We start from the raw sequence: 26,011 nt of genomic DNA on the forward strand, positions 1-26,011 counted from the left end.
ATATGAAGATATTACCTAGAAATGTACACCACCCACCCATACATTAATTATAAACATTATATTCAAAAAACTAATAAAAGAGAATTGAGAATAGTGTATGAAGCAATACCAAAGTACATCTCTAATCCTCGGGAAATGTTAATTATTACCTAATGCAGAAATTCTATACATGGGTATTGTAATAAATTAGAATCTACTATCAATCAAATATCAAAATCATAAGAATTGCCTAGTTTATACAATTTATCCCACTTTATCTTCATTCAACATAATTCTGTTATTGACAATACCTTCTTGTTCTTGTACGAATGTTTGATATATATTGATTGTAGCAGAAAAGAAGTTAGCTTGTCTTTCTTTTTTTTTTTCAAATAAAATATTCTGTATTTGAATAACACTACAAGTATCTTTAGAACAGAAATAGACACTCAACAGAGTCTTTCTTTTTGTTCATACTTGAATTATTTATTGATGATCAGTTTGAAACTAACTAATTCAAGAAATTTTATTTGTTGATTTAGCTCCTAAGATATTTCAATATGATAATTTATAACTAGTACAGTAATACCAAATAAAAACCAAACAAACTGATATTCTTTGAAAAAGATGATGAACATAATCATAAACCAATGGTGGTCAGATTGAAATAAACTCTTTAACATCATTACAAGTCTAAATCAAAAATAATGAAAAACAACGTATTACCCAACATAAAATCCACTTTTTATTATTCATAAAACAATATTAATTCTATGTAAACATTAAATATGCATTAATTATTGGTATGATGATTATAAATATAAGATGAATGATATAACAAACAAATGAATTTCTATAAAAAGAGTATTACTTTCATTTGTAGACGTAAAATACTATGTTTAAACAAATAATAAGCTTAATCAAATTGTTTTTCAATAAAAATATCTTTCGTCTGAATAATAATAATAAAACCAAACAATAACCAATATAAAACATTACATGGCATGATAATCAATAAAAGAACTTCACTTATTTCTTCTTTTAATAAATGAGTAAAATGAAATTATTGAATATAACTCTTTGAATCACTCTTTTTATAATTTATAAAGAAAAAATACAATACTAAGAAAAATAAAACCGTCTAAATTAACCATACGTTAATTAGAGTTGTTCAGCTCTTATAGTGGCATCAAGAATTGTAGCTATACTCCATGCTTGTGAATCACATGAAGCAAAACATTTTGCACCATTATAATTTGTTAGTTCAGGAAGACTTAACCATTTATCATGAATGATGTACTTATAATGATTAAACATTAAAGACCTACAATATCGTTGTAAATCATCTTTATTCAAGTTATCTGGATTATACATTAACATTGCCATAACATAATAGCCATATGGCCAAATCCATTCAGGTCCATTATGATAATTCAAACCATTTGCTGTAGAATAGTCATCTGTGTCAGTGTTATAATAATCAGGTTTATAATTCCAATCAGTAGGATCAAGAGTTTTCATTCCAAGAGGACCTACTAAATATTTTCTTACAACCCGTAATGCTTCTTTAACTTCTTCTTCATGTCCAACAAATAAACTTGGTGCTTCAACTAATGTAATTAAAAAGTTTGGTCTTAGTTGGTAATCAGGCCATTTCTTTGTACTTCCATAAACATCCTTATAAATTCCTCTCTTGTTAACTATAGTAGTATCAATACAATATTCTTTATCTTGACTCATTTCTTTTGGAATATAAAAATATTTATGGAAATTAGAATATAATAATTTTTCCCATTTTTGATATGAATATTCTCCATACATTTTTACTTTAACACTACTATATGGGAATGCTTTTGATGTATTAATCCAATGTAATACTTTCATTAATAATCCTTCAATTTCAACATCTCCTCCATCTCTAGAACTTCCTGGATGTCCCATGTTTCCTCCTCGTTGACTACTTCCCATTTTATCCATCCATGTTCCACAATTCCATTCATTTCCTCCTTTAATAATACCTGTACTTAAATCTGTTTCAATGTCAATATTAAATCCTTCACTTGTCATTACTGAATCAATTTGTGGTCCTGCATTATATTCTCTAAAATGAATTCCATTTGCATGATCTTCTAAAATTTCTTGCATACATTCTGCAACTGTCATTACTCTTTTTTTATTCTTGTTAATTCTTGTAATTCCTTCATGACTTGAATCTAATCTATAAACAGTTTCTTTTAAAATTTCTATTCCTTGTGGTGCCATTCTACAATAATCTACAATACCACTCATACAAAACCATGTTGCATCTCTAGCATTATATCGGGAATGATCTCCTCCATCAAGTAAATTAGGAATAAGTCCATGTCTCATAGCACATAAATATCCTCTAATTGTATTTTTTGCTTCAGTAAATCTTCCTGTTTGAAGTAACAATCCTCTTAATGATATAAATGTGTCTCTTCCCCAATTTCTCATATACCCTGTATTAAAATGTGGAAATCCTGCACATAATGACTCTTTTTCAATATGAATATGTTCTGGAATTAATCCTTCTTTAATAAGTGGAGTTCCTTTACAATTAACATAAAATTGAAGTGCTGTTGTTCTTAATTGTCCTTCAAATGTTCTTTGAACAATAAAATTATATACTTTTTTAATAAATGCTGTAAAATATTTTGGAATTAAAAATCTTGGATATTCTTTTATTTCTTGTAATTCTTTTTCAATATATTCTCCTAATTTATTCTTTTTCATATTTTGTGTTAAATATGGTATAAGATGTTCTAATATTCCTTCTCTTAATTTTTGATAAATTCCATCTGAAAGATTATTACTTAATAATGGTATTATTCCTCCTATTCCAATAAAATTTAAATACTTTCCTTCTGTTATTTCAAATTTATTAACTCCCATTTCTTCTGGTGATTCAAATAAAATTTCATTCATTTCACTTGCTGTTAATTGAACATTTGGAATTTCCCATTTTGTTTTTGGTGTTTTTATTAATGTTAATTCAAAACATACAACACTACCTGTTGGAAATTGTTCAAATTTTATTTCAACTCCATTAGTATTATTTTTAATTTCTACAAATTTCTTAACAATATTATAATCTCTTGTAATATCACAAATACATTGATATCCACTAATTTCTTTTTCGTTATTTTCCATACTACTTAACATTCCTGTTGTTAATGCTCCAAAAAATAGAAATTTATCTATTTGATAATTTGGAATATTATATTCCTTTGTACTTGGATTTGATGAATAATTTCCTTTAAATGAAGTATGAACATACATCACAATAATTTTATTTGTTTTAGGATTTCTTCTTGTTATTGAAATTATATTTCCATTACTCTCACAATAAAATTCATTATATCCTTCAATTCCCATCCGTTCATGTAATTCATTCATTATTTTTTTCCCTGCTGAAATTCCTACCGTATTTTCTATTCCCCATTTATATATTTTATATTTCCTTTCTTCTTTAACACAATCAATTCGATATGGAACTAATTCATCATATCCTCTTGTACTTCCTATACATCCTAATGTCATACAAACAACTCCTGCTGTTGAAAGAGCATCATTACTATTTCTATTCCCTTCTGTTGGTTCATTGTCATGTGTTAAATCATATGTCCATCCATCCATTGGTTGAACTTCTGCTGGTAATTCTTCATAAAGACTTTCTTCTAAAATACCTCCAACTGGTTTAAACCATCCACTTTGATATGCAACTCCTTTTAATTCTTCTGGATTTCTTCCTCTTTGTCCTTCTCTAACTAATCCTTGAATTCCACATCTAACAACATATTCCATTATTGCTGCTTGATTATCTGAAAATAATTCAGCAAGAACAATTAATTCAGGATTAACTTCTCTTGATTTTTCTATTATAAATTCTAAGGCTTCTAATGGAACACTATGACAATTATCAAGTCTAAATCCATTGAAAATTTTGGCATTAGACATTCCATATTCTCCCATATAATCCCAAAGAAATTTATTTTCTTCATATTTTCTTCCATAATTTAATTTTAATGAATCTTCCCATACAACAGCTTCTCTTCTAATATATACTTTTGATTTATTATCTCCAACAAAATCAAAAAATGGATCTCCTCCAAATACCCATCCATGATGTGCTGCAACTATATGAACTTTTTCTCCTTTACTATTTTTCCCATCTATTACTTCAAAATAATATGGTAAAATATGTTCTTCTTTACTTACTTTTTCTATTCTTGGTCCTGCCTCATCAAAACATTTATATTTAATTGTATTAGTACAATTCTGAATTGCTGCATTTATATCTTCATCATATTTTCTATAATTATCTACATTTAATACATCTATTGCTTTTATAAATCCTTCTAGATTAGGAACTTCTTCAAATCCTTTTTCAATATTAATTCGAATATGATTCTTTTCATAACTTCCATCTACCATTACATATTTTTCTAGTCTTTTAGCTAATTCTTCTGGACTTCCTTCCTTTCCTCTTTTTCCTTCTTTATGTTCTTTTTCATATTTTAAATATTCTTCTTTATGTTTATTTACATCAATAACATAATATAACCAAAATTCTCCTGGAATAATATATTTTTCTTTAAAATATTCCATAAATCTATACACATCATTTTCTGTATGAAATATACCTAATCCTTCTGGATATTTATCCTTAATAATATCTATAATACATTGATGAATTAATGAATCAAATTTATATCCTATTTTTAAATGTGGACATTTTTCAATAGTATAACATATTTCTGGATGTTCAATTACTAATGGTGATTTAGATGAAATATGACTTAATACAATATCAATTATACTTCCTATTTGATATTTATTTCTTAATTGATAAATACTTTCTTCTATTTTTTGATACTTTTCTTCTTTACTCATTTCTTCTTTAAATATGTTATTTTCTATATCTAAATGTTCACTAATAGAATATGCTGACCCACTTGGTCCAATCTTTTGAATGGGTGTTAAATGAATACAATTATATCCACACTCTTTCATTGTTCTGTAATGCTCTTCCCATGTATCAATTTTTCCCATTATTTTAACAATATGTGTTTGAATTGTTAATCCATTAATTGGGATTCTTTTATTTCCAACTTGAATTTCTGGATATACATTGAAATAAATAGTCTTAATATTATTCTTTTCTTTCTTTTCTTTAATTCTTATTTTAAATACTCCTGACTTTTTAATTGAAATTAAACTTTTAAATTGATACATCCCTTCTTTTGATTCACTATTTGGTTATTCTTCCTCTTTGTTTATTTATTAAATCTCAAACCTTTCTAATCTATAATATTTGCTTCCTTGAAAATTATGTTCATTACTATAATTTGTTTCAACTTCAATCTCATAAGGGTATGTTCCATATGGCACAATTATTTTGAGTATTGTCCCTTTTTCAATTTTATATCCTGGACATTCGTCAGAACAATCAATACATCGGATTATTGTCATGGATTATTATTGATTTCTAAGATGGATTTCTGTAAGATTGTCATTCCCTTTTTTAATATTTCCTTAGTTTATTTATAATTCTATTCTAGGTTTAGACTTTCATTATTTCTATTTCACTAATCTATAAGAATTAAAAGGTCTTTAAACTTAATTTCAAATATTTTTCAAATAACATAACAAAGTCTTTTGTTTCTGAATTTAAAGTATCTTGTTTATTAACTCATTCAATTCTTACTCTCATCATTTTATTGCTTTGAGTTACTACAATCAATAATTTAAAGTTACATTCAAAAGACTAAAATAAGTTTATGTATAATAATATTAAAACAATCAGTTTGAATTATGAATAAATTAAGTAAAATTAATTGACAAGATTATTGAGAATATCCATTAATTGAACAACATCTATTTTTCTACCACGATAAATGTTAGGAGGGGGAAGGATGTAAATAAATTCTCTAATAATGTCTTTATTCACTTCACGTTCGATTGGTTTCCATTTGAATTGAGAAAGTGATGAATCACCAGAGATTTGATGATCATCAAACTTTTCACCAATTGAATGCATTAAATCTTCAGACATAAGAAATTGGGTTGTATCTTTTGGTTTAGGAAGATGCTTAAATTTAAGAAGAATAGCGTTTTTCATATATTGGTCAACGTCATAATCCCCATAAGTTTTTAAAGCATTTGGTATAAAACGGGAAGGTGTGATTAAATTAAGGAAACGATAATAAGATTTAATGATAGGAAGATTATTAGGATAACGTTTTAAAGCTTCTTGAAAGAGTTTTAATGATGCAGTTTTTCTTCCAAAGATAAAATATTCAATTTCAGTTGCAGCAATAAAGGCATAAGGTTTTAAATTTGTTTGAATAGTAGTAAAGAGTTTTCTAAATTCATTAATTCTATAAGCTCGAGCAGCAATTTTTAATTTAAATACTTGTTCTAATTCTGAGTTATTGTCTAATAATGAAAGTGCTTTTTCAGTATTTCCTTGAATCATGAAACAAAATGATTGATATAATTTTAATAATGGACAATTAACAGCAGCTCTTCCTCTTTCAAGAAAATTGATTGCTAATTCAATATTTCCTCTTCTTTCAAAATATTGTGCACATATTATCCATGCTTGAGGATATCTATAGAATGTTAATAACATTTTATTCATTGCATAATAAATTCTTTCTTGTCTTGCTTTCATTTGAATAGAATGTGGACAATTTTCATATTGTTTATCTGTACCATTTGTTGTATATTTTCCATCATCATATCGTGGTTGTCCTTCTATCATACTTTCATAATTTATTGTTTCAATATATGTTAGAAGTAAACTTTTACTTCTTATACTTTTTGATTTTGTACAATAATTAATATGATCACTTTTCTTTTGTTGTTCAATTCTATTATAATATGACGTTAATCTCATTTGACTTGACTTTGTTGCTTCAAAAACTTGATGTTCAATTTTCTTTTCTTCTTCATCAAGTTTTTCTTCATATTCTAAAAACATTTCTTGTCGTTCATTCATTGGGATTCTTGTTAAATTATGCATTAGTATTTTCTTTGTAACTTCATTACTTCGACTTTTTGATAAAAATTCCATAAATTCTCGATATATTGTTGATGCATTTAAATCAAGTCCAACTATTTTGATTGCATACGAATATGCTCCTTCTTGAATCTTCTTGAATCGTGCTAATTCAATATCATCAATATCTTCTCTTTCTGTATCATCATAACATGTATTAATATATTTGATATATCTCTTTGCTATCTCTACATCTGGTACTTGAACTAAACACTTTCGGAATATCTCTTCTACTTCACTATCATTATGTCCATATTTCATTTCTAAATCAATATACTCACACCATCTATTCACTGCCGTTGGATATTCCCCTAAATATCTTTTATATAATTCTCTTCCTTGTTTTATTTGTTCTTCATCACTAAAAAATGGTAATGCACTAAATTTACTTTCCCATGCTTCTTCATTTGGGGTATTTTGCATTCTTTTCTTCTTGTGTTTCTTCGTTCTTTTTAGTTTTCTCTTCTTTCTCTTTTTTTTTAAATTTTCTTTATAAGAATTTAAAAAATTAAAAAAATCATATTAAAAATAAAAAATTTTATTGATTTATAGTCTAAATAATATAAGAATAAATATAAATAAAGTATTAACTAATTGTAGAGGTGCAATAATCATTACAACAATATGATATATATTATATTCCATTCATCTAATCAATCTTTATCATAATTACTTTACCATCATCTTAAATAGAGAGAATATATGTTATTGTAATATAAATGTGTTTCATAACAAAACATAAAATGATATAAATAATATTAAAAGATAATAAGAATAACAAAACATATAACAACTAAAAGAAATGATGTGCTTGAAATACACAACTATTTCTGTAAATACTAAAAGAAAAGTTAAAATCATAGAACTATGAACAATCTAAATCATCAATAAAACAACAACAATATAACTATCAACAGTATTGAAAAACATGATATCTTACCAAAAAAGAAAAACAAAAGTAATAGACTGAGAAGAAGAAGAAAGAGCAATAACTAGAAAAGTGATAATAGCATTGCAAAAAACAAAGTTATGCCTTAACTCAAAAAAAAAAAAAATAACAAAGTAAAATAACATTAAGTTTTATAAAAATAATAAAGAGGAAAAACAAAGTTCAAGAGGTATCAAATAAAGTAAAGAAAAGAGATTTTTTGTCAAGTCTAATCAAAAAATAATAAAATTTTTGTGAATTATTTTTATTTAAGAAAAGAAAAAACAATTATTTTAGCAAATAAAACTATTATCTTTGTAAATAACGAAAAAAATTAAAAAAAATTGAAACAAAAATAAAAAATATTTGTTGAAATAAACAATACATAAAAAAAAGGTTTAAAATCTACAAAAAGATTCAGAGATATCATGGAACCATTCCCTACTCGTATTCTTGTAGTTTCTGGAGCACAAGAAGGAAGTGCTCTCTCTAGGACTATGAAAACTATTTGTGATGAAATTTCTCGTTTAGGATCAGTTCCAGTATTTGTTAGTAATTGGCATGATGCATATGCTGAATTAAAAGAGACCATTGATATTAGTGCTATATTAGTTGATTGGGATCAAGATTATGTAAGATGTAAAGATGCTATGAAAAAGTATATTATGCCAAGACATGCACAAATCTTTGACCATAAAGTTCTTGTACTTCCTGCATCTCAAAGAGACCCATTTTGTGGTTCTAAATCACCATTAATGAAATTAGAAGCAGAAGGATATAATCTTGTTGTACCACGTTCTTATCCACAGGAAAAAATTGATCAATTGCAAAATGTTCCAAGTTATGATGAACTTCTTAATTTCCTTGAAAAAGAAAAGCTTAAAGTTGTTCCATCACCACTTAATGTTATTCGTTCTTTTAAGTCAATTAACCGTAAAGTTTTAATATTCCTTTATACTGAGAAATTAGTTGTTGAAAGACTTCCAATTCAAGTTCTTGAATCAATTCAAGCATATATATGGAAGAATGAAGAAACTCCACATTTTGTTGCTAAGAGAATTGTTGCTTCAAGTTATGAATATGTAGAAGATATTCTTCCACCATTCTTTAAGGCATTAGTTAAATATGTTCATAAAGGGAAATATTCATGGCATTGTCCAGGGCACATGGGTGGTGTTGCATTTCTTAGATCACCACCAGGAAAATTTTTCTTTGATTTCTTTGGAGAAAATATGTTAGCTGCTGATTTGTGTAATGCTGTTGGAGAGTTAGGAGGTTTATTAAATCACTTTGGTCCAATTGGAGATGCTGAGAAATATGCATCAAAAGTATTTGGTTCTGAATATACATATTTTGTTATGAACGGTACTTCAACAGCAAATAAAATGGTCTTTCAAGGAACTGCTGTTGCTGGAGATGTTATTGTTCTTGATAGAAATTCACATAAAAGTTCCATGCAAGCTATTATGTTAGGTAATTATAAACCAATTTATGTAACCCCTGTAAGAAACAAATATGGTATTATTGGACCTATTCCATTCTCTGAATTTAATGTTGATTCTCTTTATAAGAAAGCTCAAAAATTACCATATATGTCTTTAGCTGATATTCAAAATGATATCAAATTATTAGTATTAACTCAATGCACTTATGATGGTATTTGTTATAATGTTGCTAAAGTTCTTTCTAAATTACAAGAATTAGATACAAAGAATATGTTATTTGATGAGGCTTGGTTCCCTTATGCACATTTCCATCCATTTTATGCTTCATATCATTCAATGAATAAATCTTATTTTGATAAACTTGAAGAAGACTCTTTGTTCCATGGTAGTGCTTATATCGAAGAAGATAGTGAAGATGAAGAAATTCATCGTGGACCAACTCCATCTGCCTATAAAGGAACTATTTTTGCTACACAGTCAACACATAAAGTATTAGCTGCTTTGTCACAAGGAAGTATGGTTCATGTAAGAAATTCACCTGACCCATTCCACTTTGATCGTTTCAATACTTATTTCCAAGCAAACACTACTACATCTCCACAATACAGTTTGATTGCATCATTAGATATGTCAAGTGCTATTATGGATGTTTCAGGAGAATCAATTCTTGATGACGTATTAAAAGAAGTTATTTCATTTAGATGTGCTATGGCACGTGTGAAAGTTGAATTTAAAGAAAGTGAAGAAGGATGGTTCTTTGGATGTTGGCAACCAAAAGACATTTTGTCAGGAAAGAAAAATATATATGACACTTCTTATTGGGTTCTTCCACCAAGTGGACCAGATGCATGGCACGGATTTCCTAATATTGGAAAGAACCAATATCTTCTTGATCCTCTTAAAGTTAACTTATTAACAGTAGATGAAGAGGCAGGTGTTGAGATTCCTGCATGTGTTGTTGTTAAATTCCTTGCAATGAATGGAATTATTATGGAAAAAATGGGATATTATACTATGCTTTCATTATTCTCTATTGGGTCAAGAAGAGGAAAATCAGCTACTCTTGTTACGGCATTGACTCAATTTAAGAAGTTATATGATAGTAATACTCAATTAAAATATGTGTTTACTCAAGAAAAGAATTTAGAATTTGGTAATGTTGGATTGAAAGATTTTTGTGAAATGATGAATCCCGAAATTAAGAGAATGCAAGAAATGGAGAATGAAGTTTATTCAGGAAAACTTCCTGAGGTTGCTTGTATTCCATTTAAGGCTTCATGTGCTTTAGTTGATAATAATGTAGAATGGGTTCCAGTTGAACAATTAACAGGAAGAACAAGTGCATTGTTAGTTGTTAATTATCCACCAGGAATTCCTACTGTTATGCCAGGAGAAGTTTTTGATAAGATTCATACTGACTTGATGGTTGCTCTTGCTCATTTTGGAGAAAAATGGCCAGGATATGAATTTGAAGTTCATGGATTAGTTTGCAAGAATGGAAAATACTATATTCCATGTTTGAAGCAATGAATAGAATTTATTCTTTTTCTCTTAGTTTTTTAGATCTTTTTATTTGTCATGGAAGATTACCCAATACCTCGTATTGTTGATGAAAATACATTTGTTAGAGAAATTACTGCTACAGACCATATTAATAAAAGTCTTGCTGAAGCATATTTAAAACATTTACAAGAAACAAATCAAGAGTTTGACTCAATTGATGAAAGTGAAGAATGGGAAGATCCAATAGGAGTTTCATGTATGTCAATAATGCCAGAAGGAGAAGATACAAGAATTTATTTACATGAGGAAAAAGAAGAAAATAATTAAAAACATTACTTTAAAAAATGAGTTGAATAATATAAGAATATTTTATTTCTTTTAGAAGAATTACAAATAATTTAATATTTCTTTTAATTGGAAAACGATGAGTTGGTTACACGTAATTCCAAAGAAGCGTTTCACAAATAAGTCGTGTTTAGGGTTTGAAGAAAAATCTTTTTAAAATGATAATCTAATTCTTATGTCTCGCAGAGGAAAGAAACAAAATAAACAAGTTCAACAACCTACTACACCAGTTGTTTGTAATGTTCCTGTTAAAGACCAACAAATTCTTCCTCGACAATTAGAAGATTTATTAAAAGCTGCAATTAAACATTATGGAAACAGACATTTTGATAAAGCAATTGAAAACTGTGATAAAATTTTAGCACATTTCCCAAGTAATGGAGAAGCATTTTCCCTTCTTGCTGCTTGTCAGTATTCTAAAGATCCTAAAAAAGTCAATGTTGAAGATATTCTTGGACGTCTTAAAAAAGGATTAATTTATAATTTTGGAAGTAATACTTGCTGGCACTTATATGGTATTATTTTAAGAACTGAAAAACATTATGAAGAAGCTGCTAAAGCTTTTAAAAGACTTGTTTCTCTTGACAGAACTAATTTTGGAATTCAAAGAGAATTATATTGTCTTCAAGTACAAAATGGAGATTATAAAGGAGCATTTGAAACTCGTTCACTTTTATTTTCTGCACAAAGTGATATTGAAAGTAATCTTCTTGGTAGAGCTGTTGCTGCAGATTTGAATGGTCAAACTGAAGTAGCTATTGAAACAATGGAATTGCATCAAAAGAAATTCATTAATAAAAAAAGTTCTCCTAGTGATAAATCTGATAGTCTTTCATATATTATTTCTCTCTATAAACAAAAAGGAGATTATAAAACTGCTCTTAAACTTATAACTGAAAATGAACATATTCTTATTGATAAAATTATTACTCTTGAACGTACTGCTGAACTTTATCTTCTTTTAAAAGAAAATGATAAGGCATTAGAATTATATAAGAAACTTCTTTCGATTAATAGTGATAAAATTGAATATTATTATGGTGTTGCTCATTGTTTAGGTGTTGATGTAAATAATGTTGGAAATAAAAAGAATGAATTTGTTTCATTATGTAAACAATATAGTCATCGTGATGAAGATACTGCTGCTGTTATGATTTTAAGAGCTCTTCCAGCAAATGATGAATTTATTTTGCCATTTAAGAATTGCTTAATTAAATTAATACAAAAACATATTATTACTGTTGATAAACTCCTTCGTTGTCTATTTATGAAAGAACTTTCCTTTGAAAGTGAGAAAAAATATGATATTTATGTTAATCTTCTTGATACTTTAAAGAATGAATTAACTGACAATGAAGATCTTCAATTCCTCAATTTAACTAATGTACAACGATTAATTGTTAAGTCTGATATTGCACAAGCACGTATTGTATTTGATTCAATTAAAATTGAAACGCCAACTATTGAGAATTTAATGGTTAAAGCTCGTTTACTAAAGAAAGAAAATAAATTACCAGAAGCTGCAGAGGCTATGGACGCTGCACGACAATTAGATAAATCAGATCGTTATCTTGCTAACAGAACATGTAAATATTTCATGAGATATGGTAAAGTTGAAAAAGGACTTGAAATATTTAAGTTATTTGATAGAAGCCCAGATAAGAATGATTCTCCAAATAAGTTTGATGAACGTTTGGATGATCTTGAAGTTGTTTGGTTCTTAACTGAATATGCAAACGGTTTGTATGTTGCTGAAAAGTATCCTGAAGCTGAATCTGTTGCTCATAGGGTAATCAAAGCATTTACTACTTATCAAGAAGATCTTTTTGATTTCCATTCATATATTTTCAATCGTTTCTCTGCAGACACTTACTTAGCTTGTGTAAGGTGTTGTAAAGACTATGCTAATTCTCCTTACAAAAAACGTGCAGAAAAGATACTTTCTGATATTGCTTCTAAAAAGACAGACCCTCAGGCTTAATTTCAATTAATTTTAATAAAACCTTTATTTGTTATATATCTCTTTTCTAAAAAATATAAAAAGATTTACAAAACCATCAAAAAAGAAATTAAATTATGTATTTGTTGGATTACAAAGTTCTTTCAATATCTCTTGTTCTTCAGGATTATATGAAGAAATAAGTTGATTAAAAATATCAGTTGTTGTAGTTGCCCATTGACGAATATAAAAAGAAACAATTTCTTTTGTCGTTGATGAAATATTATCAATACAACCATCAGATATTGTTCTGATTAATATATCTAAAACTCTTTTCATAGTATGAGTATTGATTATAATCACCTTCTTTGCAATTAAAGTAAACATAATAAAAATAATTTCATCATCAAATCGAGTCAGTGGTAATACATTTAACCAATTAGACACTACTGCTTGATCAAACAATGAAGGTTCTTGTATAATACATTTCCCAAAACAAAGAATTCCAATTTCATATAAACGTTTATTTTGTTCTCTTAATTGGAACGTTTGTTGAACTATTTGAACTATTCTTGGAATAAACTCTTTTGTACTTGGATATTCAATCAATTTAGCTAAATATAATAATGTATTCTCAACACAAATTCCTTTAGAAATTCTATCTAAGAAAATTGCACTTAATTGTTTAATCATTTCTGGTTGATTAGCAGCTGTTGAAACTGTACAAAGTATAATATCACAGAATGACATTTCTAATGGAATAATATTTTGTTTATTTAATATAGCACATATCTGAGGAGTTATATATTTATTAATCAGACTAACAGATAACCTTGGTTGTGTTTTACAAAGAGTAGAAATAAATATCCTTAATTGCATTCTAAAATTAGACTCTACTCTTTTTTGTTCTTTAATTCCTTCTTCTAATTCTGTTCCATCTTCCTCATTTGGTTCTCTTTGAAGTTTAGCTTCCAATTCTTCATACTGTTTTTCATCATCGACAATTCTATTACATCCATCATTAAACAAAGTATTTATCATTTGAACAATATTATCCATTGTTTGTTCTGGAATACTATTTTCTGGACAAAAATCAATAATACAATCTAAGTAATTAAGTATTTTAGTTATAGTATCTACAAACCTTTCTTTGTTTAGTTGATCTAATATAACATTAATACAAGTTAATACTGTTGGTAAGTTTTCTTGTTTGACTTGAATTTCATTTTTAATTTCTTTCATTTTTCCTGATTCAAGTACTTTTAATAGTTTAAATACACACTTAGCTGCTAAAGCCCTTAAATCTTCATCAAATGGATCTTGAACTAGTTTTAATACTACTTCAAGACATGGCTGAGCAAAAGGATAGAATATACTCTTTAAGTCACTTGCAAAATCACAAATTGAATTTACAGCATTTCTTTTTTCATCAGTTAATCCAGTATGTATAGAAAATGGTTTATGATCAACATAAACATTTTTTGTGTCATCTGTTCGTTTATCATCTTGTCCACAAATAACATTCATTTGAGCACGACTTAATACAATTTGTAATACTGTTGGAAGGAATGGAGCAAAACGTTCTTGCAAAATTTCTGCTAAACGAGTAAATGATGTTTCAACAAACCCAAATAATGAATCTTCAATTTTTATGTTTGGTAATTTTAAGACTTTATCAACTTCTTGTAAAATAATATTTCCACACTCACTACAATAATCTCCTTTTAGTTCTAATGCAATTACACTTAAACATTCAATAAGTCTTCCTTTAATTTCATAATATTCTTGATTTGTTCCAATATTATTTAATAATGTTTTTAATACTTGAAGTACTTCTGGATAATAATGAACAAAATTAAACTTCATTTTGAGGGCAATAAATGATATTGCACATAATGCTTCAGAAATTACTTTTTTTTGGTTTGAATTCAAAAGAGATAATAGCCATTTTAATAAATCTCCAAAATATGGTTTCATCAAATTTGAGTCTATGTTATCTAATAAACAAGAAACAAAATCACATACTCTTGATACAATGCGTGGAACTGGATCTGCCAATAATTTAGCAATTATTTGAATACATGGAGATAAGAAATTACTTCTATTCTTTTGGTCAATTGTAAATAATTTATTTATAATAATAACTGCAAGAATTCTATTTCTTGGTGATTCGTCTAAATAAAAAGGAAATATAATATTAAAAATATTCATACTTTGTTTTAGAATTGGTTTTTTTGATCCTTCAAATGACCGATAAACAAATTGTAAAAATACATGTCTTTGTTCACAATTACCATTTGCTAATGAATAATGTTGAAAAATAAAGTTCATTGTTTGGGCAGATCCAAAAAAACTTACCATGGATGATAATCCTTCAACCCCTCTACTATATAATATTAAATCCTCATCATTATCATTATCTTGTAACCACTCTTGTGTAACTTTTATTGTAGATACCCATAATACAATTACTTCATAAATAACATACAACATTGTTTTATTCTGTTTGAACACTGGTGTAAACCTTTCACACATTGTTAATAAAGCATCAAATGCAGTTAATTGAACATCCTCATCATTAGAAAATTGTAAACAAACACCTGAACATAATTGAACAGTTATAGGAATATATTGAATTGCATATTCATTTTCTTCTTCAAATAATTCATCAATAGACCTTAATAAATCACTCACAATATCATCACTAACTTTAGTATTAATAGCTTCTTGAATATATTCAACAAATGTAGGATATATTTTATAAAGGTTATTAACGTCTGCTTCAACATCACTCGTTTGGGTTAATACTTGGAATAATTTAAATGTATCTTTTGTCCAACTAATATCATGTTTTTGTAAACCATATTGTATGATTTGAACGTATTGTTGAATTAATTGAATATATTCTTCTTTTGACTGTGAATATAAAATGTCTTCAGTTAAAATCTGAAATGCACGAATACGGTGATTAGAGTCACCATTCATAATCCATTCAAAAATAGCTCTATGAACATCGTTCCATGGTTTTTTTAATGCTTGCATTGAAGTATAAGCTCTTCCAATAATATTAGCATATCCATTTAAAACACCAAAATCATTTTCTGAATTCATTAATCCAATAAGCGTTTGATTTAATGTGTTTCTAAAACCATCATCAAGCGTTACATAAACAGATGTTTTTCCTTTCATGATCTCAGTTGAAAATTGATTTACAGCAAATTTTCTTACACTCACATCTTGGCTTTTTTGTAATACTAAAATGTGAAGTGAAATAAAATTTTGTTTGTCATTTTTTAGTGCATTGTATTTTTGTTCACACTCTTTGAACGGTATTTCATTCGCTCCTGTAGGACCTCTAATAAAAACACGAAATAAATTTTCTCCAAACTGAACTGCCTCCATCAAATGATTTTCTTTTTTTCTTTTAAGTTTTTTTAAGGGTTTATGACTATTGTCAACCCTTTTTCAGAGAAACAATTGTAAGAGGTTTGAAATAACAACTGATTTCTTTTGACATTTTTTTCTTAAAAGAAGGTGGTGATAACCATAAAGTAGTGTTTAATTGTGTATGATGACCAAACAACCTTGGGAGGTAGTTGTATGGTTTGGGTTGCTGAGACAATAGGATGGTTGTTAGAGTTTAATATTACAAGTCTTAAAGTATTATAATTAATCAATGATACATTAGCAGTTATGAAATGTGTCTAAAAAAGAAAGAAGATAGGAAATGGGTACATTAATTGACTCATTGAGTGAATGAGATAAAAAAGGCATACAATAACGGGTATTAAAGAGTCTGTGGATATTTGTTGTTGAACAATTACAAAGCTATCCATACATATTATATGTAGAGATAATAAATTAAACTTATGAGGAAATAAGAAGAAAAACATAATTTTTAATTGTTATAAGTTATAAATAAGGTATTAATTAATTTGACAGGATAACTTAGTTGATCAGACTTTAATAAGTCATTTATTTTGAAAGAATTAATGGGATATGTCTCATCAACAAATCTATTTGTTTGTCTCTTTCTGGGTTATAGTTGAAGTTCAATGCGTAATTTAATGTTAATATGAATTTTTAGAAATAATTCAATTTGTTATTCTTTTCAATAGTAAGTTTTATCTTTTCATAATATGGTGTGTGATGTTGTTTTAAAAGAAGAGAATTTTGTTTTTCATAGAAAAACATGATAAATTTTTCTGAGAAATAAAGTATAGTAGTATAGTATCTTCTTGTTAAAATGAGAGGAATAGAAATGATATAGTTTACAAACAAGTAAATAGCATAATAGTGATAAACAAACATATGACATTGAATAATGTTGAGTAATAGAAATAAGATATGAAAGTATTTATATTTTCATTGAGAATAGTCGTATGAACAATAGAAATATCATATACAAGGTTGTATAAATGAACAACATAATAAGTTTAGAAACGTTTATTATAATTATCAATAAGAATAAATAAAGATTTACAGAATGAATAACTCTTTCAAAAACATTGAAAAGATAAAGAAAATAATTTCAATAAAACAACAACTATTAATAAGAAAGAATTAAAATAAGTAGTAATTTAGAATAGAGTTATTGGTCTAATGATATAATTAAGTGATAAGAATTTTAATATGGTTATTCTTCAAAATAAAGATATATCAACACTATTCTATGAATGATACAATTCTCAAGAACAAGACACAATACATTTTTTTATGAATGTATTGTTATAAAACTATTAGTTGCTCTGATATAACAAAATTAATTATGAATCATTCAAATATTAAAAGTACAAAAACTAAGAAAATATAATTATTAGTCATTATTAAATTCTAAATACAAAAGATATAATTAAGAAATTGGTCAATAAGTTTAGATAACTACTAACAAAGATAATTTTATGTTTAGTAATTTACTTCATAACATACACAAACAAAGATTCAATTCCACAGAGAAATTAAGTAAAAATACCGATTAAAGCAGAACAAATTTTGATATAGAAATATAAGAATTTTAACATTAAAGTAATTGTCCTTTTTAATATTTCAATAACATAGTAAAAGTGATTTGTTCATTATTTGACAATGACAACAGATATTTATATAAAAATATTTTTGAAGAAAACACACACATCATATCATTAAATAAAATAATACCAAACAACAATAGATAGTCAAAGAATTATATTATATAAATTAATGTACATGTTTCTATACATTCATTATACAGAATAAAATAAGAACAAAATAAACAATAATTTAATAATTTCAAAACAAAAAACATTAAATATGAAGAGATAAATTTAATTTAAAAAGAAAATAGACATAAGAGAGAAGATTGGAAAGAAATGAAAAATTCATTTTATTGATAAGTCCAATATAAATTCACTTGTAATTAAGTATTATTTTATGTGGTTTAGTAAAGAATAGAATTAACAAAATCATAATAATTTCATTCAACACAAAATGGTTTATCTCTTATTTGATTTATTGTTGTTCAAATTTTGAGTAGAATCAATTTTGATTGTAAAAAGTATTTCAATAAGAGTTTTTTCTATTTTCAATTTGATGCTGTTTATTGCATCAAAAAAATTCTTCTTCTAGAACTTTTTTTATTGACAAAAGGATGTAATGAGACACTCATAAAAGAATACAAGGACAACATCAATAAAGTATGATTCAAGAAAAAGATGTATTGCAATAAGAACAAGGATGATGTTTTCATCAAAATCTTTTAGATTAATGAAGCATTGGTAGAGTCACAGAAGTTATTTAATAATTTTGATAAAAGAAATGAAAGGGTGAACAAGAGAAGAAGAATAAATAGTGGATAGGTGAAGTAAATTTTAAATATGATGAAACAAATGAGATGAAGAAGATAATAAAAAGGGAATGAGAGAAAGTCAAATAGTTAAAGAAGTTTTAGAAAAGATGAAGTTAAGGTATGAATAGAATAACAAGTTAAGAGACTAAAAGAGTCATAGAAAAGAAGGAATGGATTATAAGAAAAGAAAGATGATAGAATATAGAGAAGAAAAGAAAGAAAAATAAGAAGGGAAAAAGGAAGAAAAAAAGAAAAAACAGAAAAATCGAACTAAAAAAATTAAGAAATTGGTGGGACATGACAAAAAGTAATTTATTTGAACGAGTTTGTTTAATTGAGAAGAATCAAAAGAAAGGACTAAGACATAGGTGAAAATAAATAATGAAGAATACATTTCTATTTGTGGTGTTCATGAACCACAACACAAAAGTAAAAAATATCAATATCTTCAAACACCAGGAATAGTTAGAACGCCACATCTTATAATCTGTTGTTGTTTAAATATTGGAACAGAACCACCAGGATATAAAAAACCAAAAGTAAGTTCAAATACATTTGGATGGATTAATACTAAAGAACATAAAAAAAGAGAAATAGGATATGAAATTACAAATCAACTTGGAATTCAATATCAAAGATATTGTACACCAACAGTCTCAACAGAAGGGTTATGGGATCCATCAATAGAAAAAGTCAAAAAAGCATGTATTGGAGCAAGAGAACGATTTGGGAAAGACAGAATATTATTTCATTATAATGGACATGGAGTACCATTACCAACAATTAATCATGAATGTTGGTTTTTTGATGAAGATATAACTACATATGTGCCAATGAATATTAGTGAAATCTATGCATGTTTAGGGGAGAGAGGAGTTTATGTATTTGATTGTCCATATTCAGAAAGACTTTTCAAATGGTTTACAAAACGAAATGAAATAATAAAAAAACAACATAAAAAAGTAGCAGAATATATTGTTTTTTCAGGATATGGAGATTTACAAGCACCTCAAACAAATCCAAATTATCCAATAGATATATTTTCAACATGTTTAACGACACCATTATCAATGGCAATATTAGACTATTATTATTCAACAGAATGTATTATTCCTATACCAACGTCATTTTTAAAAACATTACCTATAGAAAATAAAACAAAAATACAACCATTTTCAGAATTATATGCTATTTTAACATCTATTATAGAAGCAATTGCATGGAATGTATTACCAGCAGAACTTTTTATGAAATTATTTAGACAAGATATTGCTGTAGCATCATTATTTAGACATTTTATTTTGGCATGTAGAATAATGAAAAAATTTAATTACAAACCACAATCATTTCCAGAACTTCCAGATACATCAAATCATTTATTATGGAAAACATGGGATAGTGTATTAGAACTTGCAATTCCTAAATTGATTAATTCAACAAGACAAATTAATTATTTACCATCACCATTTTTTAATAATTTAATAATATCATTAAAAACATGGTTATCAATTCATCCAGATAAACCATCTAAACCATGTATCTTACCAATGATATTTCGATTATTTTTAAGAAAAGACTATACATATGAAGTATTTGGATTAATTTGTGAATATGTAGATTTAGGATTTTTTGCATGTGATCGAGTTGTTAATATTGGGTTTATACCATTATTAGTACAAAGTTTAGAAAAAGAAGGATTAGAAGAATTTGGTGTTTTTTGTTTAGCAAAGATATTTTCATATGACTCAAGCCTTATTTCACATTACCTTAGAGGGTCTATTAGAACATTAATCAGAATTGTTCAAAAAGGAGAAAATCCAAAAGAAAGTATCTGTGGATTATTTTTATTAGCACAAATATTTGGAGATGGAGAAGTTATGAAACAAATTGATACAAAAGGACTTTATAATATTTTTATTGGAACGTCTAGAAGAGAGAATTGGCTAATTAAAGTTTGGTCAATGGTATGTTTAGCACGTCTTATTGAACAAGAAACAACAAAAAGAGGAATTTATGAGAATGCACAAATACAAGGAATGATAATAGAATTATCTAAAGACAAAAAGCCACTTGTACGAAGTTCAGTAATTTATTTAATAATGCATGGAATACCACAACCAAGAAGCGAAGAAACACAAGAAATGTTAAATGGATTACAAGGGATAATATTTGAATTAGCAAAAGATGGATGTCCTACAGTAAGAAGTTTACTTGTTGTTTTAATCTTTAAAATTATGTCAAGTGGATATAATGGAAATAAATATCAAGAAGTTTTAGAATATTTAGCAAATGATCCAGATCCAGATGTTATTAGAGCATCAGAAGGATTAATAACATTAAATGAAAAGATCAAAGGGTCAAGAATAAATATGAGAAAACAAATGGCATCACCATTAGAGCAATTTATTAAGACAAGCAAAAAAATATTTGATGATTTAATAGAGAGATTTTATTGTTCTATTAGAGACATATTTAGAAAACCATTATTAATAGAAGTTATTAATGAAAATAAAAGAGCAAAAAAAGAATGGTTTGAAAAACAGTCTATTGCAACACAATCAAGTTGTAGAGATTTATATATTGATATTCCAAATAGAGAAATGAAAGAAGAAAGTAAATTAACGATAATAAATAATATGTATATTCCTAAAAAAGTTATTTTCCATCCTACACTTCCAGTTATTTTAAGCGATGTTGGACATGATAGTATTGGAATATATGAATATAAAGTTAGTCCATTTCCAACAAAAACATTTTCAAATTTTAATGCAATTAACACATCAATTAATTTTATTGATTGGATGAATAAAAGTGATTCATTATTAATATCAGGATGTGAAGATGGAAGTATTAGAATTTGGGGAGATTGGTCAAATGAACATAAGTCAGTTAGTTCATGGAGAGGAATTCCAAACCAAGGAATAAGCAAAGCACGGTTTTCAACAATAACAAACAATAGAATTTGTGTAGGAGCTGATTATTCCATATGTGTTTGGGATGCCGAATTAGAAGAATGTATTAATACATTTAAAATAGAAGAGACAGTAAGTTGTTTAAGTCCATTTAGTGATAAGTCATTTTTTTGTGGAGGTAGTAATGGAACAGTCAATATTATTGATATTCGATGTGAAAATATTAGTCAATGGAAAGAACAAAAAAGGGAAATTGTAAATGTAGGATATTCTACTAGATCATTTACAGTTGTTACAACAAGTAAAGGAGAAACATCAGAAGTTTGTTTATATGACATAAGAAAAATAAGTGAAAGTCAAAGTTGTAAAGCATATAAAACAATTGATATTCCTGAAATTACTAGTGCATGTGTACATGAAGAAGCACCATATTTTGCTATAGGAACAACAAATAATTATGTTCAACTTTATAATGTAATAACAGGAACAAAATATCAAGAATTAAAATCATATGAAAATATCTTTAGATTTAAATCATATCCAGTTAATTCTGTAAGTTTCCCAGACTATAACTTTTCATTAGCAGTTACAACAAATACCAATATTATTATTTATTCACTTAATTAAAAAAATCAAATATTCTAATTCACTGTTTTTTATTTAAATTAAATATTTAAATTCTCTTTTTTAATATTTCATTGAAAAATCAAAATTCTCACCTTAATATTTAATCTTAGTTCTTTTTCTTTTCTTTATTATTAATCTGAAAAACATTATGAATCTTTTAATTAATTGAATGTCTTTTATCTTTATTCCTACTGTTAGAACATTACACCAAGCTGAACTTGTTCTTAACCACAAAAACACATATTTAAGAGTAAATTCTTCACATATGGAAGTTCCACAATTAGTTGAATTTATTCATCAATTAGTAGATAAATACCCAGGTCAAAAAATTTATGTTGACCTTCAAGGAAGTAAAATTAGAATATCTCGTTCACAACCAAATCTTATCTTAACAAAAGACCAATCAGTTGAACTCACTATTAAAGCACCAACAAAAGATACAAAAGCAATTCATATTGGAAACCCTAATACTATTAAACTACTTTCTCAAGGGACTCACGTTAAAATTGATGATGGAAGAATGGAAATTGTTGTTAATTCTATTAAAGACTCAGAAACAGCTATAGCAACAGTTATTAAAGGTGGAGAATTAAAACCAGGAAAAGGTTTTAATTTACAACCACATCCATTTGTACAAAATCAATTAAGTGAAAGAGATGCAGAAATTGTTGAAAAATTAAAGGATGTTAAAGAAGTATGTTTTGCTTTATCATTTGTTTGTGTAGTTGAAGAAATTCAAGACTTAAAAAAAAGAAGTAATGGAAAATATATTGTTGCTAAAATTGAACGAGAAATGGATTTAGAAAGATTAAAAGCAATTTCAAGTCAATGTAATGAAATTTGGATTTGTAGAGGTGATATGGGTGTTCAATTAGGATTTGTTGGAATGGCTAAATTCGTTAGAGAATATACTACATTTATGAAACAACTTAATTGTCCATCAATTATGGCTGGTGAAGTGATGGAACATTTATGTGATAATACTATTCCTACACGTTCAGAAATATGTTATTTAGGAAATTTAATTGCTGATGGTTATAATGGAATAGTATTATCAGATGAAACAGTTTTTGGAAAATATCCACAACAAACAATGGATTTTTGTTATGACTTTGTCCAACAATATTTAAATTAATTAAATCATTAATTTAACTTTTCTTTTTCTTTTATTTAATTCTATAATACAATCCATTTCTTACTATCATTGATTTATCTTATGTATATAGTTTAATCTTCATAATAATATCTTACTATTAATGACAAAAGTCTTTGTAATGAATTGTTTTGTTTTTTTGAATCAAAAATAAACTACTTTCACATTCTTTTTCATACAATATTGTTTATTAGAAGTATTAAATAATAAGTTGATGACTTTTGAATCATTTAACAAGTACAATGAAGTATGAGTATCAAAACCATAATAAAAGAAATTATTATGAAGTATTGTTTTTACATTAATTTTTAACAATACCTGAGAATGTCAAATAGTTAGAATCTTTATTATTGATAGTATTGCAATGTCTGTGTAGTTTTGGATTTAATCAAGAGTCTATCAACCTGAAAAACAGTGTAAATGATGTCAATTAAAATTGTAATGACTTGACTATTGAATGAATCTTTGTTTTAATATCTTCTTTTAATCTTGGTTTACTAGATAACCAGTTTTCTGCTTTTTTAACAACTAATTTCCATTCAACTTTATTCTCACTAAATTTCTCTTGTAAAACTTCAATGACAAAGAATGTTTGAATAACAGAACTCTCTACATCATCAACTTCAACTTCTTTAATTTCTTTAATTATTTTATCAACACCTACAAATTCTCCATTTGCTTTTTGGCATTTAATAATTTCTTCGTATTTTTGTTCTTTTGTTGTTTCAACTTCTTTCTTTCTTAGATTTGTTGAACATTGATCAACACTTTCTTGACTCATTTTTCTTTCACATTCATGCTTTTCTTTTTCACAACCATTTACTGTTGAATTAGTTTGTCTCATTGCCATACGCTTCATTTTTTCAGAGTGTTTCATTATCATTGGTTTAGCACATTCCATCATCATAGGTTTAGCACATCTCATCATCATAGGTTTAATAAAATGTCCGTTTCCTCCACATGATGGATAATTTGCATTTAAGTTAATATTCTTGATAAAGTCAACTTCTTTTTTGGTTGTTTTGTCAACAGCAATAAATGCTGTTTCTTTACAAAGAACATGATATTTCATTGATAATTTTTTTGCTTCTTCTTTTTTGTTTTCACTTTCTAATTTTCTGATTTGATTAAGTGCCATTAATTGATGAACAATAATTCCTTTGGTTATGTTAATGCTTTTTGTATTCTTGTATGTGACTTCTTTTTCTCCACATCTTCCTTTTATTTCACTTTCGATATTTTGTCCTTCTTTAATTTCTTCGTTGCATTGAATATAACATGTTGTCATTCCATAGAAATTACTAATTTCTTTTGGTGTTATCTCTCCTTTAATATTCCATTCAACTGTACATTCATTAATAGATGGAATGAGAATACGCTCAGTGATTTTTGAAACTTCTTTCTTCAATACATTTGGGTTTTTAGAAATGGCTGAAATTCCATTACCAATTCGACCTATATTTCTAATTAATTCTACATCACAACTTCTTCCTAATCCAACTCCATGTAATGAATTCTTTTTTGAAAGAGTTCTAATGTATTCAATTGTACTTGTCTTATTATCGACATATCCATCAGTTAATAAAATTATATGACACTTCTCCGTATTATTATCAATCAATGCTTTCAATGGTGCATGCATATTTGTTCCTCCATAATTTGCTTCAAAATGTGAAACAGTTTCTGATGCAAACTTTAATGTATCTTCATTATATTCTGTCATTTCTTTAAATATAAAGTCATATGTACTTCCAAATGAAATAATCTGAAATTTGGAGTTTAGTGGTAATTGTCTTAAGAATAATTGTAACATATTTCTTAATGCTGTGATTCCTTCTCCATACATACTTCCACTTCTATCACAAATGAAGACAATATTAATATTTCCTTCTTTTTCTTTACTGATGAATGTGGATGAAATGCCAACTTCATCTGTATCTTCGTCTTTCATTCCAAGTATTAAATCCCCATTTAATGGAATATTAACTTCCTCTTCTCCACTTAATACCCCTTTAAAACTGAATGTGGAACTTCCTGTAACTTTGATTGAATATGGGATTTGTTGTTTTTCATCTGACTCAATCAAGTTAGGAATCTTCATTACTAACTCGTCATCTTGAATCTCCATATGTGTAAGATATTCAATACTAAATGTTACTTCACTATGTTTATTGATTAGTCCAAGTGTAATACTGAATGTTGTATCATCAACTTGTTCCATTACAGCTGAACTATATCCATTTGTTGTTGCATCACTTTGTTCAATTTTAGC

At 26.8% G+C, this 26,011-nt stretch overlaps 8 protein-coding genes across 8 annotated transcripts; 4 read left to right on the forward strand and 4 right to left on the reverse strand.

The window, feature by feature from the left end:
* Nucleotides 1-1,140: 1,140 nt before the first annotated feature.
* EHI_098360 (glycogen debranching enzyme, putative) lies at nt 1,141-5,472 on the reverse strand (the record flags this gene model as incomplete). The annotated part of the gene is made up of 2 exons (XM_648516.1): nt 1,141-5,251; nt 5,297-5,472. 2 exons carry the CDS (start codon nt 5,470-5,472, stop codon nt 1,141-1,143), a joined length of 4,287 nt encoding a protein of 1,428 aa, XP_653608.1.
* Nucleotides 5,473-5,833: 361 nt separating this feature from the next.
* Nucleotides 5,834-7,486, reverse strand: EHI_098370 (cleavage stimulation factor, putative; the record flags this gene model as incomplete). The annotated part of the gene is made up of 1 exon (XM_001913494.1): nt 5,834-7,486. One exon carries the CDS (start codon nt 7,484-7,486, stop codon nt 5,834-5,836), a length of 1,653 nt encoding a protein of 550 aa, XP_001913529.1.
* A 933-nt stretch (nt 7,487-8,419) lies between these two features.
* On the forward strand, nt 8,420-11,266 carry EHI_098380 (Orn/Arg/Lys decarboxylase, putative; the record flags this gene model as incomplete). Its single annotated transcript, XM_643642.2, has 2 exons — nt 8,420-10,952; nt 11,022-11,266. 2 exons carry the CDS (start codon nt 8,420-8,422, stop codon nt 11,264-11,266), a joined length of 2,778 nt encoding a protein of 925 aa, XP_648734.2.
* A 193-nt stretch (nt 11,267-11,459) lies between these two features.
* On the forward strand, nt 11,460-13,265 carry EHI_098390 (uncharacterized protein; the record flags this gene model as incomplete). Its single annotated transcript, XM_643640.1, has 1 exon — nt 11,460-13,265. The coding sequence occupies one exon, from the start codon at nt 11,460-11,462 to the stop codon at nt 13,263-13,265; it is 1,806 nt and encodes a 601-aa protein (XP_648732.1).
* Nucleotides 13,266-13,358: 93 nt separating this feature from the next.
* Nucleotides 13,359-16,625, reverse strand: EHI_098400 (importin beta-3 family protein, putative; the record flags this gene model as incomplete). Its single annotated transcript, XM_643639.1, has 1 exon — nt 13,359-16,625. One exon carries the CDS (start codon nt 16,623-16,625, stop codon nt 13,359-13,361), a length of 3,267 nt encoding a protein of 1,088 aa, XP_648731.1.
* A 2,719-nt stretch (nt 16,626-19,344) lies between these two features.
* On the forward strand, nt 19,345-22,586 carry EHI_098410 (WD domain containing protein; the record flags this gene model as incomplete). Its single annotated transcript, XM_643638.2, has 2 exons — nt 19,345-19,371; nt 19,416-22,586. The coding sequence occupies 2 exons, from the start codon at nt 19,345-19,347 to the stop codon at nt 22,584-22,586; spliced, it is 3,198 nt and encodes a 1,065-aa protein (XP_648730.2).
* A 169-nt stretch (nt 22,587-22,755) lies between these two features.
* EHI_098420 (uncharacterized protein) lies at nt 22,756-23,736 on the forward strand (the record flags this gene model as incomplete). Its single annotated transcript, XM_643997.2, has 1 exon — nt 22,756-23,736. One exon carries the CDS (start codon nt 22,756-22,758, stop codon nt 23,719-23,721), a length of 966 nt encoding a protein of 321 aa, XP_649089.1. The 3' UTR covers nt 23,722-23,736.
* A 433-nt stretch (nt 23,737-24,169) lies between these two features.
* EHI_098430 (uncharacterized protein) lies at nt 24,170-25,867 on the reverse strand (the record flags this gene model as incomplete). The annotated part of the gene is made up of 1 exon (XM_001913495.1): nt 24,170-25,867. One exon carries the CDS (start codon nt 25,865-25,867, stop codon nt 24,170-24,172), a length of 1,698 nt encoding a protein of 565 aa, XP_001913530.1.
* Nucleotides 25,868-26,011: the final 144 nt, after the last annotated feature.

Source organism: Entamoeba histolytica, genomic scaffold, assembly GCF_000208925.1.
Source record: "Entamoeba histolytica HM-1:IMSS scf_1104750517789 genomic scaffold, whole genome shotgun sequence".
Taxonomy (NCBI): Eukaryota; Evosea; order Mastigamoebida; family Endamoebidae; genus Entamoeba; species Entamoeba histolytica.